Source organism: Cydia fagiglandana, chromosome Z (assembly GCF_963556715.1).
Source record: "Cydia fagiglandana chromosome Z, ilCydFagi1.1, whole genome shotgun sequence".
Classification (NCBI taxonomy): domain Eukaryota; kingdom Metazoa; phylum Arthropoda; class Insecta; order Lepidoptera; family Tortricidae; genus Cydia; species Cydia fagiglandana.
In genome coordinates, this window is record NC_085959.1 from 29,866,102 (window position 1) to 29,883,286 (window position 17,185).

The window sequence follows — 17,185 nt, forward strand, 5'->3', positions numbered from 1 at the left end:
AAATTCCGTACCTAAAAAATACAGTAGGTACACTTATTAATGAAGAAACTTGGTTTTTATATAGGTAGGCATTAGCGATGTTCATATGTTTTAAGTGTTACTCAAAGCTTAATCAACAGGGATATTTCCTTTATTTAAAATAAATTATTTCACACCATGCACAAAATAAAAGCATCAGATAATTATTAGAAAAACATAGACAGCATTATTTTATTTCTTTCGGAGCGATTATTTCTGAAAATATCAGCAAATGTAACGCTATACGTTGCAGGTACAACGACATACCGATCGTCCATGACGCCGCCATCTACCGGCGGCTGCGCGAGGGCGGCATCGACCACCCGCTCGCGATGCACGTGGCGCACCTCTTCATCCGCGACACCGTCTCGCTCTTCTCGGAGAAGGTGGACCAGGACGACGCGAACGACACCGACCACTTTGAGGTTGGTACTCCACGGCGACAAGATCGTGCACGGCGCTACAATCGCCCGAGGGCAACTAGCAACTCATTATACCTTTTAGCATAGCATTCTACCGTTTATAGGTAGATTCTGCTGAATGGTTGTTTAAAATAAAATAATAAATTAAATCATCCTTGAGATATAACACTTTAAACTCTCGCGTTTTGTACACATATTTAATTACACAATCCGTCATAGTCACAGTCTTTCCGTGACCACAGCTGGTGCAACTCAGCTGCAACGTCGGAATCGGAATTAAAGGTAAAAACAATGAAATTATATCGCGGTAGACCCGTTTGTGTAATTAAATATGTGATCCTTGAGATGATATTCAAATTGCCCCGCCCCACCAAAAGTGCCCCAAAGTGCCCCACTCGATATGGTACAGTCAGCAGCAGAAGTCAGAAGTTACTAAGCGGGCGAGGTGATCAAAATTACATTGACACGCTCTTATTCTCTTAACAATAAAGTCGCTTCATGATCTTATTGAACAACAGGCTCGCTTAGCAAATTCTGCTTCTGACTGTACATCAATTTTCATTTATTTATTTTCCACAAGCTATTTCGTGTGATTATCGCCAGATTGTTTAGTTTTTCTACATGGCTTTAGTAATCGGACAATTCAGACGTAAGAATCATCAAAGTCGATCCAGGCGTTTGGTCTCAAAAGTGACATGAATCTCTTTTATAGATTAATGTTAAATAATAATAATTGCTAACAGACCGATCTACCCGCGAAGTCTCATCATGAAATAACTGAATGTTATGTTTTAAGTATATGAATAATAAATGCTTCAATGAAATACCTAAAACGTCAATAAAAATAGCGTGTATTGTGCCTGTTACCTAGCCTAGCCCAGAAGCTCGATGCAATTTGTCTAAAACGCAAAGTCATGGTGCCGGCATCTATTATTACATTGAGTTGTATTTATCATGACGTGACACATGGTTTTTTCTCGGTTATTTTCGAGGACTATCGTCATCGGTGTTTATTGATTATCTTAAATGTATTGCCTAGAATAATTCGTCACTTAAGATTCTGTAAAGCAACTATAAGTTATATAAAATTATTCAACGTGAGTAATTGTAACAATACGAGTACTATCGAAAGAATTAAAGAATTTTGATAATTACAAATTGCGTTATTGCTAAATGTCTTCCCTTCGTAGTAAAAAGACGCACCTACGGTCCTACGCCATTTCGCTTGTTATGTACATGATACTTACTAACAGCACCCGATCAAGGTCTATTGTGACGGACGGGTCACTATGGACTGGCCCGACATGCCCTTGGTCGGTTTTTCAAAGTGGTGATGATGATGATATTACATTTTATTAGGTGTTAATAAAAAATATTTCTACGATAAATATTAGTTTTTCTTGATTTCAAAATATAATATGCAGGCTTAGAGCATTTAGTAACTGGAGACATCATGGCTGTCATTTTCTGTACAAAACAGTCTGCCGATTTTTGCGGGGGAGGGGACGTCAAATGTATTGCTATTTCTACATGCTTTGTACGTAACGTACAGATAGCCATGTCAGTCCATACAAAAGCTTGCACAATTGTGCAAGGTTTTCAGCAGAGGAGTAAGCTCTAAAAGGCGACTCCAGTTATTAAATGCTCTAAGTATGCAAATCATGAAAGGGAGATTCGTTTGACAGAACATCCAGTCGACGAACTGGCAGACGATGCGCTTCAAGCCGCCGCCGCCCAACTCGGCCATCGGGTGGCGCGTGGAGTTCCGCCCGTGCGAGGCGCAGCTCACCGACTTCGAGAACGCCGCCTACGTCTGCTTCGTCGTGCTGCTCACCCGCGTCATCCTCTCCTACAGCCTCAACTTTGTTATGCCTATTAGCAAGGTGAGCTGCCTCTCTGAACACGCTTCTCATATCTAATGTGTCAACTGGAATAATGTTCTGGCGAGTGATATTTAAATCGACTCCTTCTTCTTCCTCGCGTTATCCCGACATTTCGCCACGGCTCATGGAAGCCTGGGGTCCGCTTGACAACTAATCCCATGAGCTGACGTAGGCACTAGTTTTTTTTTTTTTTTTTATCGGAAAAAGGTAAACATTTGACCACAATCTCACATGATGGTAAGTGCCGATGCAGTCTAGGATGGAACATGCTTACCTAAAAGATGTCTATTCACTCTAAACTGCAAAACGTAATTCAAGACCAAAAAAAGTAAGAAATGTTGCCACTTTTTTACTAGCGCGTCTTGTATTTATGTACAAATAAATAAATAAAAGTACTTTTTTAAATAGTAGGAGTAAAATTACTAATGAATAAATTATCTTAGCGTGATTATTTATCAAAAGGAATTTACAATTTTAGAAACAAATTATTGCAATGGCAACATTGTCTCACTTTTTTTGGTCTTAAATTACGTTTTGCAGTATAATTTTTACGAAAGCCATCTGACCTTCCAACCCAGAGGGAAAACTAGGCCTTATTGTTTCCTCACGATGTTTTCCTTCACCGAAAAGGAACTGGTAAATATCCATATTTAAGTCGATTAAAGTTCAAAAATGGTGAAATTTTTCTATAGGTATGGGTAACAATGGTCCTGGGTTGGAATCTCGGTAACGGCATTTATTCATGTGATACGCACAGATATACTTGTTTCTGAGTTATGGGCGTTTTCTATGTAATTAAGTATTTATACATATTCATTAGTGATGTGCCGACTATTGATTAGGCCGACTAGCCGACTAATCGGCGCTCGAATGGCCGATTAGTCGGCCGACTAGTCGGCTAGTCGGCCAGATCATTACTTTCGTATAAGTTCAGGTGAAAAACAATAGTTTTGCTCTTTTGGTTGCGCTATTCATATATTAGCTTGGCTAAAAGGTGTTCTCTACAGGTTCAAAGACCTATCACAAGAATCCTCGTTCAATTTCTGTCTTTTTTTTATTTTGCGATCCTGAGCAGGTACAACTTGTAGGAGGTATTTCCAAGGCTCTATTTCTCGTACGTAGTCGCCATTTAAGAACCTATCCCCTGTGGTCAGCGTCTTTACGAGCAACATGGCCTGTTTATGTCTCTAAATTTTACAATAAAATTAATAGTTCCCCATGGTTATGGCTCCATCATTACAAAAAAAAAACTGAATTATAATAAAATCCTTTAAGTATAGAACTTGGCCATGAAATTACACGAGAATCAGTTGAGATCGACCTGTAGAGGAAAACACCAGCCCACCACCATACGATAACGATTAAACGGTCAATTATATGAACAAAAGTTTTCACATCTTGAATAGGTATTTTGGTAAAATAGACATAAAACACATGGTAAATATTGACTTTTGGTTTCTTTCTTTCTGTTTTTCTTTCACTAATAAAGTGCCGAACTGCCGACTAATCGGCCATTTTTGCCGACTAGTCGCCGACTAATCGCCGACTACAAATGTGGCCGGATAGTCGGCTTTCCCGACTAGTCGGCGACTAGTCGGTACATCCCTAATATTCATTCATTGGCCTTAAAGTTTATTGCAGACTATAGAAACAGTGTCAAGTAGGGCGACAACGTTATTCGTGGCTGTTTAAGCCAATACGGGAGCGGCAAACACGCCCACAAGCCTGGCAGGTGTAATGTGCTCGTGGCGAACAGATGTCGTTCTGATGACGCTTTATACATATATGTATTAGATATAATATTGTTGTCTCTGAGTTCCCACAACACAAGCCTTTTTAGTCAACTGTGGGGTTTAGTCAATCACGGTAAGAATGTCTAATATTTATTTTATTTATCGTGCACATGTGAGAGTCTGCCACCTTGTGACCTAAATCGAAAGCCTACACTTGACATTTTTAACTTACACCAATAAGCCAGAGCTGCCGTCTATAAGTTCATAATTGAGCCCTATGGTTAGGGAGGCGAATAGGGGAATTTTCGGCAATACTCGAGCGTGGCAGTTTAAGATATAAGAGATACCTTAGACCTAATAGAACAACCTTGTAAAGTATTTAGCTCTATATGTAGTGACGCGCGCCTAGGATAGACGATCAGATTAGTAAAAAAAAATGGATAGTCTGAAATACTCGAGCGCGTCAGATTAAGATATTGGGGGTTGATTTTAGTGTTTAAAGACTAAATTTAACTAATCTGACGATAAGTCCTTGACGCCGCCGAGTTATAGGGTCGCGAACTTGTAAAAAAAAAACGTTAATCCGGCATTCTCGAGCGCGATTTTTTAATTTTTAATTTTGAAGAATATAATCTAAAACTTACTAAAAATACAAAATCTGCCGGTTTCCGCATGACCGGAAGTGTGAGGAGCCATTTCGTCTTCCTAAGAACGCGTTGCGGCATATAAGTCGCGAACGATACATTTTACAAAAAAAAAGTTTAAATAAACAAAAAAGGTAATTTTATTTTACACAAAAAAGGTCTCTTTACATTTTTGTCCAAAGTTAAAACTTTTTGACTTGAAGCATCATAAAATCGGTCAGATTAAGAGAACCCACCAACATTTTTGTCAGATTAAAAAAATATGCTTTCAGGATACCGAGATAAACCTCCCCTATGAAAATCTGACGCGCTCGAGTATTTCAAAAAAACTTTTTTTTTTTGCATTTTCAAAAATTCATCGTAACTTATCGTCACGCCGAAATCGTCAGTTTTTTTAAAGGAAGCTTCCTTGGGGCCTACTTAACACCCCTTCCGGAAATCTGACGCGCCCGAGTAAATTTTTTTTATTTGCATTTTTGACTACTTTATATGCCTACCCCCACCACGCAAACCGGCAGATTAGTATACCGTTGTTATCAGAGGCACTCGGGGCATACGTAGTATGAATATCTGACGCGCTCGAGAATGCCCAAGTAACTGTTTTTTTTAACATTTTTGAAAAACCGTACACGCTAAACCCACCGCTAAAATGGTTTTTGCCATACGAGCTTTTCTTTTCGAAATTATTTTATCTTTCGATTTTGATAGGTCTCGACGGCGCCGTTGAATTACGCCATTTAGCTACCTCGCCTCCCTAACTACTACTTGTGTGCAGGTGGACGAGAACATGCAGCGCGCGCAGCGGCGCGACGCGGTGCGCAGCGAGCGGTTCTGGTGGCGGCGCGACGTGAGCCTGCCGCGCGCCGCCGGCGCCGACCCCGCGCCCGCGCCGCTGCCCGACGCCGACCTCTACGCCGAGATGACCATCAACGAGATCGTCAATGGAAAGGTATATGTCTGGCACGGAATTCACTAAACGAGATGCTTAATGTCATGTATAAGCCAGAGTTGCACCAGCCACAGTTAACACACTGATCAACGTCGCAACAGTCCTTATGCTACATAACATAAGGACCATTTATATAGTAGTCCCATTACTATTGCAATAAAACCCTACAATTGTAACATGCCTGTGAGTTTATACACCTATTCAATAAAGTTGAGGATAATCTCTGCGGCCCCAGAAATGACAAACTTTAGCATTAAGTATTGTATATCTGTGATGAAAAATGCATTTATTAAAATAAATTAAGCTTTATGATACCGTATCATAACTCTCACTGGCAAAAGTTACAATAAATAAATGTTTGTTGTCAGAGCGGCGTGTTCCCGGGGCTGATCCCGCTGATCGAGTCGTACCTGTCGGGCATGGACGTGGACGCGGACACGCACTGCTCGGTGCAGCAGTACCTCAAGCTCATCCAGCGCCGCGCCGCCGGCGAGATCAGCACCATGGCCACCTGGATGCGCGACTTCGTCACCAACCATCCTCAGTACCAGTCAGTACCCAACTTCATGAGAAAACTGGCGGCCGGTCTGGCCTAGTGGGTAGTGACCCTGCCCGTGAAGCTGATGGTCCAGGGTTCGAATCCCGGTAAGGGCATTTATTTGTGTGATGAACACAGATATTTGTTCCTGAGTCATGGGTGTTTTCTATGTATTTAAGTATTTATAAATACATATATATAACTATATATTCAGCTTGACTAACTAGTCCAGCTGATCTTGTCAGTACAAAAAGGCGGCAAATTTGAAAAATGTAGTCGCCAAGCGCCAAGGGATATCTCATAGAAAATTTGAATTTCGCACCTTTTTCTACTGACAAGATTTGCTTGACTATCTATATTATGTATAACGTTGTCTAAGTACCCACAACACAAGCCTTATTGAACTTACCGTGGGACTTTTTCAATTTGTGTAATAATGTCCTATAATATTTATTTAAACTAGAGCTCGGAACAATCTGGCAATGTTGCTTTAGTTACTACACGTGCGGCGACACCGGCTGACATAACCAGTACTTCAAAGTTGGTAAACTTTGCAGTAAGCTAAGAACTATTAACAAGTATGTATATGGTTTGTTCCAGACGTGACTCGGTCGTATGTGAGAAGATAAATTACGACCTGCTGAAAACAATGCACGGCATCCAGACGGGGCAGGTGGCCGCGCCCACGCTGCTCGGCAGCAGCACCGTCTCCAAGACCAACGAACACATTCCCAAGGCCTTCACCCGCATGCTCAGCCAGGACTGCCCCTAGCGAGCTGCGGCCCTCTCTTTGTTACCAACACAGTTAAACAATTGCCTTACCGACACTGTAACTATCGCGTTATACTTTACACAATATAATTTTGAATATGAACGTATGGTGATACACTTGTATCCGTGTATATGTAATAATGAATGAATAATTTATGAATAGCCTACTCTACATTATTCGATGGTTAATGGACATCACACGGTGGTCGGTGTTCCTGTTCATATATGATTAACTGACTTGTTTTTGACCAGCGAGGTCGCGCCCGTGTCCGACATAAACCATCCATCCCTTATTATAGACCGACCGCCTCGTCCGACCGTCCTCGACCGACTCGACCGTCCTCGCCTGCGCGGTACGAGGGCGACGGGGGAGGACGACTAAGGGCGGCGGGGAAGGTGCGGGCGGCAGGTGTGCGGTTTTTTTCCTACCACGTCGCCCCCGTACCGCGCAGGCGAGGACTCACTTAAGCGGTCGGTCTATAGCAAGTGTATGCTTGCGTATTATAGGTGCGATACGAACCAATGCGTTATTTCGGACATGGCCGTGCTCGTGCTTTCGGTGCTGATACTGTTTTTATTTTATTGTCGTTTTCTTTATCTTTGCATTTAATGAATTTATAATACGTTTTGTATTAACTATTATATAGCAATAAATCATTATTGTGCTATCAGTTGTTAACTTGTATCGTTATTAGTGTCGTATCGTCAAGCCTAACATTTTCCTGATTATTGTTTAGTTTAGTCTGATTTAGTTAAATTATGTTCTATCCCTTTCTTACAAAGACAAACGATTCATAACTAATTCAGGCGAATAACGCGTTTATGAATAACGCCATGAATGTGCACATTAATCAATAAGCATTTAAAAATTAATACAATTATGGATCATTTTAAATTGACTTGTATGGGTATATTTTAAACAATATGAATGTGTGTATAAGTTATTTCTATATTTTATTATTATTTAGTGGCTTAAACTGCCTCTTACTCAAATTTTACCCACTTTAAATCAAATTATTTCATTAAAAATTTCAGAATTTAAGTATAAATAAAACTAAAATGTAAAAGTATAAGATAAGTATTTTAAACAAAGAACAACAATTATCATTCTGGATTTTATTATGAGTATAGTACAATTACCTTGTTTCTAATTGTTTTAGTGGTCAAATAGTATAATTTAGCCTAATCTATCTAATACCTTTAAACGAGCAATTCTTGTTTAATTATATATTTTGGGGATCTCGGAAACGGCTCTAACGATTTCGATGAAATTTGCTATATGGGGGTCTTCTGTGGTGAAAAAACAATCAGTCAAAAATCAATCTGGGTAAAACGTTTGCGAATATTCTTAACGTATCAGCCGGCCTAGCTAAGGTTACAATCGCTATCGCTTCGACAACGAAAAGCATTATGTCTCTCTATCACTCTTCCATATTAGTGTGACAGTGACAGTTGCGTTTCGATCGCTACGGAGCGTAAGCGATTGGTATCTTGGCTACGCGGCCAGAATAATTAATCGTCCAGTGATAAGTCCGTCGTATAAGAACGTAAAGGGATTCTTCCTTTTGAAGCGCGAGGATTAGGCTAATGAAGATTTTTCGTAACGATGACGGTAAACAACGTCTTGTTCATCATGTAGCAGTAGATCTAAGTATATAATGATATTAATAATTGTTAACTACTTTTTAGGATACATACATTAGCTGGTCAAAACATGTCCCATGGATGACACGGCTGTGATTTACTTAGATTACCTATTATGATAAATTATACAGTAGGTATACTTACAAAATATACATATAATACATATGTGTAATATATAATGTTATTATTTACGCTTTATTCCTAATACCTTCAGTGTTTTATTTTGCGTTGCAATCCATTTTCAATCCACGAGTACAATACGTACCTATATAAATTAGAATACCTACGCAGTATCGAGACTATTGTATTTTGTTACCAAAAAATGTATAAATAAACCGGACACCACCGAGAGTTCCGTAGTTTTTAGTATTTGTTGTTATAGCGGCAACAGAAATACATCATCTGTGAAAATTTCAACTATCTATTTATCACGGTTCATGAGATACAGCCGGCTACCGCGAAAACCGAAATTCGCAAATTGCGGGGATCTTTCTCTTTTACTCCAACGAAGGCGTAATTAGAGTGACAGAAAAATCCCCGCAATTTGCGAACTTCGATTTTCGTGGTTATAGCCTTGGTGACAGACAGACGGACAGTGGAATCTTAGTAATGTAATAGGGTTCCGTTTTTACCCCTTACCGCTACGGAGCCCTAACAAAGAACCGACATCATAATACAGTATATTAGTATGACGTTCTCACTAGCAGTAAATCTCTTTCAATGTCGCTTTTCGAGACATTTTGATATTAACTAGTGTATTATGTCATTTATAGACAGACAGGTCTATAAATGACATAATACACTAGTTAATATCAAAAAAAGAAATAGGTACCTACTGTCTGCCTACGAATTAAAGTTCGAAAAGATCTAAAAGTTTCAGAGATAAAGCCTTATAATAAGGCTTAATATCTGAAACTATAAGATCTACCGAGACAATTCTACATCTTTCATTCAGTTGAAAACGATACCAAGCGTGACTTAAGACCAAATTTAGATATGATGACTAGGTATTATGTTACTAATAACCAAAAAAAATATTGGTAATAAAACATATTATTGGGTGAATCCATATTTATTGGAAAAAGTCAGCGTTACATTAGAACTTATCAACTAACTGCAGTACATGTTGCTGCTCCTGCCGCAAGTACTCCGCTTCGTCCGCGCCGGCGCCCGCGTCGCCCAGGTTGCCCGCGTACTCTGTGTAAACAAGTTGACAACAATTTCATTTTGGAAACAAGTTTTTACGTTACCTTCGCTTTCTGGTCTCGGTTCGATGGTTTCTCATACGTGCAATGCAATAATAATAAAAATATAATGATAATGATGAAGATTGTTTCATGTCCTAATGTTAAAGATTATTCGATGGTAAGATCGATTTTTCGATCGAAAACTGACCAGAATTACCGCATGGGAAAAGTGCCGCAGGCGACATAAGCTTTGTCGATTGCACACCGACAAACGCCAAATAAAAAGAATATAAATAAATGGGACTGACAGATGCTACGAAAAGTCACGTGACTATTTCCATGTATTACGTATTTAAGCTTCGATTTTATCGTTTTCTATCAACGATTGTTATCTTAGCGAGGCTCCTAGGTCCTTCACCGAACACAGCTCGCTGAGCACTAAGCGTAAGGCCGTGTGTGCACGGGATCACGGATATCATTATTGTTGAATCGGTTTTTAGTTATTTTTAACAAAAAAAAGTAATCGATGAGTTCAATCAAAAGTAATATTAAGCATGTAATAACTGTAATAAGTATGTAGAAGCAATTGTCATGTTAATAATAGCAGAGTGCAGACAGTCGTAGATAATATGTATCGTGTTACCTCTCATGACGTGCCGGATAATCTTCAATGAACCGCCGCGCAACGACAACACCCGCTGCACGCGCTGTTTGATCGTCGGCGGGCCGGCAGTGCACACCTGCAATATTGTGCTCCATATACACGTGATTTATGCAAGTGCTGTTTATTACACATTGAACGTGTAAAACAAATATTATATTCAGTATGCCAAAGAGAAAAATAATTGTACCTCCAGTATTATTCTGTCGACGAGTTGCAATGTAAATAGCCCGCCGGTGAGTCTCTTGAAGTATTGCGCGTCGTCAGCTAAGTCTTCGCCCGCTTGCTGTTAACATTGAACTTGACGTAAGTACAAATCAACATAAATACATCGGGGTTTACAGAGTAGATATAAACAGTTAGTCTCAAGACAGAAAAAGTATACTTAATTTAATATTTTATTTAATAAATATTCATTACTTTCATTAGGTAGAAAACTGCTACAGTACATTCTATTTTTTAAGTCAATACCTACCTTTTGTAGGTATTGACTGCCTGAATGTCTAACATTACCGCATCGATGTATGGTCATCGACCACACTGCTCTCTCGCTTACAGGTAAACCTAAACGCAGTACATCAACTTGTAATTTAATGGATGTCACTGTAAAGTGGTACATATTCAGAATTAGTCAAAGCGAGCTCTGCTACAATTAATCAATATATTTTATTTTTGTTTTGTTTTATTGTACCTCCTATCCTGAGGTAACTAATAGGTACGTTCAGAAAGAGTGTAACATTGCCAATATAAGAATAGACTAGAATAAGTAAATAATTATTGATATTGGATCACATATTATTTATTACCTCCATTTCCTTCTCAGTGCGATCCACCTTGTCCATATATTTGAAATGCAATTCAAGAAGCCTGTCGACTTTTTCGTAGTCGTTTTCAGTAAATTTAGCAAGGAGCCTCTGCCTTTGGCTGCCTTGGCAATTCCGTAGCATGGACGATATTATGGAAACAACATGCTCTGTAACAAGTAATATAAGTAAATCATTGGAATCATTCATAATAACAAGTACCTAAAGTTTAGTATGTTTTTACTGAAATTAAAATTATAAAAAAGTACCTTCGTGTTGATCGACAGTCAATAGTCGCTTCTTTTTAGGAGTCTTCATGAAGAGAGGGAACACGGTGCGTAAACCTAAAATGTCTACAAATTTGTTACAATTATCGCGGCCGTCAGGGCCCGTCAGCGCGTGGCTCAGTACCTTAAGTGATCCATTCCGTGACAATTTCTTTTCCCTAGAAATTAATCAAAATAAAAACTTTGTTACCTCATACATACCATAAAGTTATAGTTTAATGTTTTTATAACCATAAAAAATAAATGTAGACGAAAAGTTGAAATTGTAATATCTAAACTAAACACTGACTTAATTAAATAAATTTCTAAATAAGTTAACGTGAAAATGCTGGTAAAATGTCCGTATGAAATAAGTTAGTCGGAAAGTTTACTTCAATAAATCATTATTAGTTTGGCAGTACTAGGCGAATTCTCTCTTCATAAGCGCTTTCACCCAGGTAATGAGGACGCTCGTAGATGACAGTGAATGCGTTGAGTTCGGTAGGCACCTGAGCATGAGGTTCATGAGCTGCAGGCCCTCGCCGCGCAGGAAGCGGTCGCGGTTGGAGGGCTCCATGAGCGCGCAGCATAGCGAGTCGAACATATTCTCCATCGCTTCCTGCTCCTCCGCGCCGTTCGGGTCGTGCCGCTTGTAGAACTGTCCCGAAAATATACATATTACTTATAATGTAAAATGTTTTTTTTTTTCGATGTTGGCGCGCGCACAGCTCTTGCGAGCAAGGACCCCGCTAAGGATACGGGCGAGCCTTGCTCATATGCATATCTATCGCCAGTTTTCCCTTAGTCGCCTTATATGACACCCACGGGACGAGATGGGGTGGTGCTATTCTTTTCTGATGCCGGCACCACACGGCACAATGTAAAATGTTACCTACTCAAAGAGGTTTAACTTACAACCACTTTGACCATATATTGAAAGTTCATGCGGGATTGGAGAATCATAGTAAGGAGTTACAGGAATGGCTGTAAACAACTAATCTTACCGCCAGTTGCTGTAGGAGCACATCAATTCCGTCCAGTTCACCCAATAGCTTCCGGTTAGTAGGTACAGTATGTAAAAGAATGGATAAAATCTCTGTCGCGTATAGTTTATTCGCATCAAAAGGAACCTTCATCTGGAAGCAATATAAAATACATAAGTACTAATGAACACTCGACTATCAGGTAAGTTATCAATTAAACAATAACAACATGTCACAGTTTAACTATGAGTTATACCTTTAATCTTTTTAGTATCCATTGTAAGAATCCCTGTTTTGCAACATCTTCGCATATGGCTGGTCGGAATTCGGCCATGTTCTCTATTATAGCTATAAAAAAACAGATGAATAATTTACAATCACATATTTAAAACCGGCCAAGCGCGAGTAGAACTCGCGTTCTAAAGGTTCCATACATTGCTCAATTTTTAACAATGTATTTTTTATATGTGAAACGTGATTGAATTGCCTTTAAAAAACCCGTAGACGTCGGATCTAAAACTAAGTAATTAGTCCGACTCACGCATGACTACATATTTCTAATAGATTTTCCTGTCATCTATAGGTATAGACCTATATTATGTTTTTTTTTTTTTCAAAATTTTAGACAATAGTTTCGCAGATAAAGGGGGGGGGAATGGTCATTTAGTGCCTATTTACTTGAATTACTTCTAAACTATTTATTCTAAAATTATAAATAAAATATATTTGAGATTCTCGCAATGAGGTCTATTATTTCATATGTAAAACAATATAGGGTACATCGCCAATTACTAGCCACCCCCCAATTACTGGCCACTTAATTTGATTTCTATTTATAGGTGAACAAAGTTCATTTTAGTATATAAGGTACGAAAATCCAATTATTAGCCAGTTTTCAATTACTGGCCACCTATTCCAAAAATGAATTCTATTTACAGATAAATAAAACTCATTTTCAGTATAAGGAAAATGGCCAGTAACTGAAATTTATCCACAACCCACTCGTTCAATAACTGGCCGCCTCTTACAAAAATGAGTTCTATTCACCTATACACAGAATTCATTTTAGTATAGGTGGCCAGTAATTGAAAACTGGCTAATAATTGGCGATGTACCCTAATTTGAAAAACTTTATTTTTTAATTTTCTTATTTTTCCCCCAAAAGTGGCCCCCATGTTTAAAAATTCATTTGTTTTCATTACAGGTCCGTCTTTGGGTCACAAACTTACATATGTGTACCAAATTTCAACTTAATTGGTCGAGTAGTTTCGGAGAAAATAGGCTGTGACAGATGGACAGACAGACGTACGAGTGATCCTATAAGGGTTCCCTTTTTTTCTTTTGAGATACGGAACCCTAAAAATGAATAAAATGTGTAATTATTGCATTTGCAGAAAGTAAAACTATTGTAAGATAAAAAGTTTGTATTACCAAGTGTGTTATGGACAGCATCCCTCTCGTCAGGAATGTGCTCGTCGAGGCGCGCGAGGTTGTGCAGCAGCAGTGACGGCGCTTCCGCATCCACCAGCGCATTTATCAACTCTTCTGCACCTTCCTCACTTTCGTGAAGGATGTCTACGTCAGACAGTTCCTTCACATATCAAAATTATCTTAAAATACCTACTCCATTTAAGAACCTGCTATCACAAATCTGCACATAGAGATGTATTTTCACGGAACGGCACGAACGTGTTAAACTATTTTAATCAGACTCAGTACTAAAAGTAATGAGGTTGACTGTTACCGCTTACGTTACCGAGAAAATACGATGGCAAAGGATTGTTCACTACATCTGTACACCTGGGTTAGGTTTTATAAAGTCCTGTAACTTGTAAAATATTTGTTATAAAAACACACGCATAATGATTACAGGTTAAAGGACTTTTATTAGACATAATCCTGTATAAAGGTCATAAAGTACACCTTCATAAAAAAACATGATACATACATATGCTTTACAGTGGTTAAAAATACGGTGAACTAAAATGGTTGCTCATATATTATTCACCAAAGTATTGTCTACTCTTTAATGACTTACCTGCAAAAGGTGGACCACCTTGGTAGATATATCCGTGTTATCATGAGATAGCAACTCCAACAGGGAATTAATACATTTCAATTCCACCAACAATGGATATTGATCAGGGACTGTTGCCACAGCACTGAGATCCTGTAACAATATCATGAATTAAAATGAGCCCATTCAACCCCAGGCATTTATATAATATTCATAGACTAGGAATCCTCTAGACCAAGTTTAGAGCAATTATTTCATGCAACCGATGATGCCAAAATTGCGGGGGTGCGCGGGACGAGGTGAGCAAAGTCCCGTGCCGTGATTGGTCCCTTCAAAGACACGGACGTCACACAAAGACACTTTCGACTTGAACATGGAGTAAAATTACCATATGCGTCGCAGAGGGGGTAGCGCGACTATGCTAAGTCTGGAGGATGTTTTGTCTGTGTATAATATTATATGTCTTATACCAACAATATGCTATCTGCTTTACCTGCAATGCTTCATGCAAGTCTATTTCACTTTCCATAAACTTTTCGGGTTGGTCTGGAAACTTGATCCTCATCTCTCTATTCTTTAAAGCTTTCTTCTCAAACAGCAGTACCAGTTTTTTTACTCCATTTTCATCCAGTACTTCACCCTGTTAAATAAAACCAGTTTATATAAATACAAAAAAAAAAATATGGAACAAAATTACAATAATTATTAAAGTTAACCCTGCCTGCAGTAGGCCCTACAACACTCTGTGCTTTTGAAATTACTCTATTAACCTGCCCATTATCAGTTTACATATCGTCGGGTGACAAGCAAAAGTCACTAGTTAAGTACTATCAAAAATTTAAAGTAACAATGCACTTTATTACACTTGTAACACGGTTTATTGTCTAATAATTTCAATGGTGTTAGTAACTTTTGCTTGTCACCCGACAATATACATATGTGTACATACAGGGAGGGGGTGGGGGTCTGACGCCCACCCCCCAGGCCTGGCCTGGGTCTAGGAAAACAAATATTTTTCATTTCAAATGCCCCAAAAACAAGTGGCCAGATGAAATATTAAGGTGCAGATGTAAATTATGTGCTCACATAATTCACATCATAACAGCACCCTGGTTGAGATGAAAGGGGTGTGGTATTTGAGGCTTACTCACCACCTGTATTTTTTTTGCTTATTGTGAATATGTTTTGCCACTTGTGTTGCTTAACTTCTAACTTAAATCCATTCAATTCTCTCAGCAAATATGTACCCAATTACCAAAATCGCATAATAGATGATTTTGACACATGGATTTACCTGAGTTGGAGTTAAGCAACTCATTTAACCTATACACTTGTAGTATTAAGCACTTATGGGAAAAAGATAACCAAAATATGCCCACAAGTTAATGATTGTTTGTGGTATAGAGACAATAAATGGTCATTCCAGCAATAACAACACCAAAAGTGAAGAATTCATAAACTGTTTTACATTGAAATCAATATCTAGAGAAAAGTTCATAAATCATACATTTTATTTTAGGAATCAATGAGTTTGATTCAAATTTTAATCATTTTCCAATTTTAATATCTTTTTTATGTGCCCATAGCAGTCTTTTTGATCATGCCATCAGAAGGTGTGCCCACCCGTCACAAGCTATGATGGGTGTTTTTATTATTTTACAAATTGCATTAATTTCATTGCATAAACATGCATAAATTAAACTCCATATAATGTCAATAGATATAGCAATTCACTCCCTATGACATCGTAATTTTTGGCTTTAGTGGGTTTACGTTAATATTAATTTCACCCTATATAACGATAACTCTTTATTGCGTCAAAAAACGTCCAGTCCCTTGAGTGTCGTACAGAGTTTACACCGTATTATAAGAAATAAATCAAAGTGTAGGTAAAAAGGGAGTAAAAATGTCTCACCCGTTACTGTGGAATAATTAAAGTTAGCTTTAAAATAATGAGCAGAATAATTATTAAATACAATCTAAGAATCAATAAACGGTGCCAATACCTGTGTAGCTTCCGTTTCAACAAATCGAAGGATGTCTTCTCGTTCTTTATCTGTTATGGAAGGCTCATTAGGCAGGCTGGTACTCGATGCTCCCATGTGGGGCTCGACTTTCGGTTTCTTAATGCGACGCGCCTTTGACCCTCTCGAATTGTCATCATCAGAGTAGTCACTGTCATCTTCGGTAGGCCTCTTTGGCGTCGGCACAGGCTGAATACCATACGATATTAAAAATAATAAGTGGTGCAGCAAATCATATCAAACAAACACCTTAACACAACTCGAACACAAGTACTCACTTTGAAGGAAAGTAGCTCCCCTACATCCATTTTAAGTAAATGGTCTGAACACTAGTGATGTATGTTGTGTATCATAAAAATAACCATTAGCGGGGTAACAAATCAGAAAGTAAAACAGATAAAGTAATATGAATAGAATAGTGAATACTCAGGAGAATACTCAATGCAATTTTTCGGCGAGATGTCAGTTTTTTTTTAATCATAGACAAGTGAATACGTTTACAATTTTTTTTTCCATGCCTGGCAAGTGGCAGTACGTGTTTTTTTGCCAATGGATCAGTGGCCTATTTTATAAAGCTACAAGTTACAATTTACAAGCGGAAGTCTCTTTCTAACCCTATGTGTTAGAACGAGACTTCCGCTT

At 38.5% G+C, this 17,185-nt stretch overlaps 2 protein-coding genes and 1 long non-coding RNA gene across 4 annotated transcripts in view; 1 reads left to right on the top strand and 2 right to left on the bottom strand.

Annotated features, from left to right (window-relative positions):
- LOC134678883 (glutamate--cysteine ligase) overlaps positions 1-7,083 on the top strand; it is a 28,839-nt gene extending 21,756 nt beyond the window's left edge. For both annotated transcript variants that reach the window (XM_063537626.1, XM_063537625.1), the window contains 5 exons: positions 272-443; positions 2,126-2,323; positions 5,476-5,649; positions 6,018-6,199; positions 6,788-7,083. In XM_063537626.1, coding sequence (XP_063393696.1) covers positions 272-443; positions 2,126-2,323; positions 5,476-5,649; positions 6,018-6,199; positions 6,788-6,959 — 898 coding nt within the window. In that variant the 3' untranslated portion in view covers positions 6,960-7,083. The remainder of the gene's footprint in view (positions 1-271; positions 444-2,125; positions 2,324-5,475; positions 5,650-6,017; positions 6,200-6,787) is intronic.
- On the bottom strand, positions 6,226-6,770 carry LOC134678905 (uncharacterized). The gene is made up of 2 exons (XR_010100261.1): positions 6,557-6,770; positions 6,226-6,401 (listed from the first exon to the last, which is right to left on the bottom strand). It is a non-coding gene; the product is annotated as an uncharacterized LOC134678905 (long non-coding RNA).
- Positions 7,084-9,690: 2,607 nt separating the features above from the next.
- LOC134678889 (beta-catenin-like protein 1) lies at positions 9,691-17,005 on the bottom strand. The gene is made up of 13 exons (XM_063537634.1): positions 16,822-17,005; positions 16,526-16,732; positions 15,013-15,159; positions 14,541-14,672; positions 13,934-14,093; positions 12,759-12,850; positions 12,524-12,655; positions 12,029-12,177; positions 11,523-11,698; positions 11,257-11,423; positions 10,641-10,736; positions 10,433-10,529; positions 9,691-9,799 (listed from the first exon to the last, which is right to left on the bottom strand). The coding sequence occupies exons 1-13, from the start codon at positions 16,849-16,851 to the stop codon at positions 9,699-9,701; spliced, it is 1,686 nt and encodes a 561-aa protein (XP_063393704.1). The 5' UTR covers positions 16,852-17,005; the 3' UTR covers positions 9,691-9,698.
- Positions 17,006-17,185: the final 180 nt, after the last annotated feature.

Excerpts from the sequence above, each read along its gene's own strand:
- LOC134678889 (XM_063537634.1), bottom strand. The coding sequence starts at position 16,851 with ATGGATGTAGGGGAGCTACTTTCCTTCAAA. Across the intron at positions 11,424-11,522 it reads GACTGTCGATCAACACGAAG|AGCATGTTGTTTCCATAATA; the intron begins GTACTTTTTTAT and ends TACTTGTTACAG. Across the intron at positions 10,530-10,640 it reads TCGACAGAATAATACTGGAG|GTGTGCACTGCCGGCCCGCC; the intron begins GTACAATTATTT and ends ACAATATTGCAG.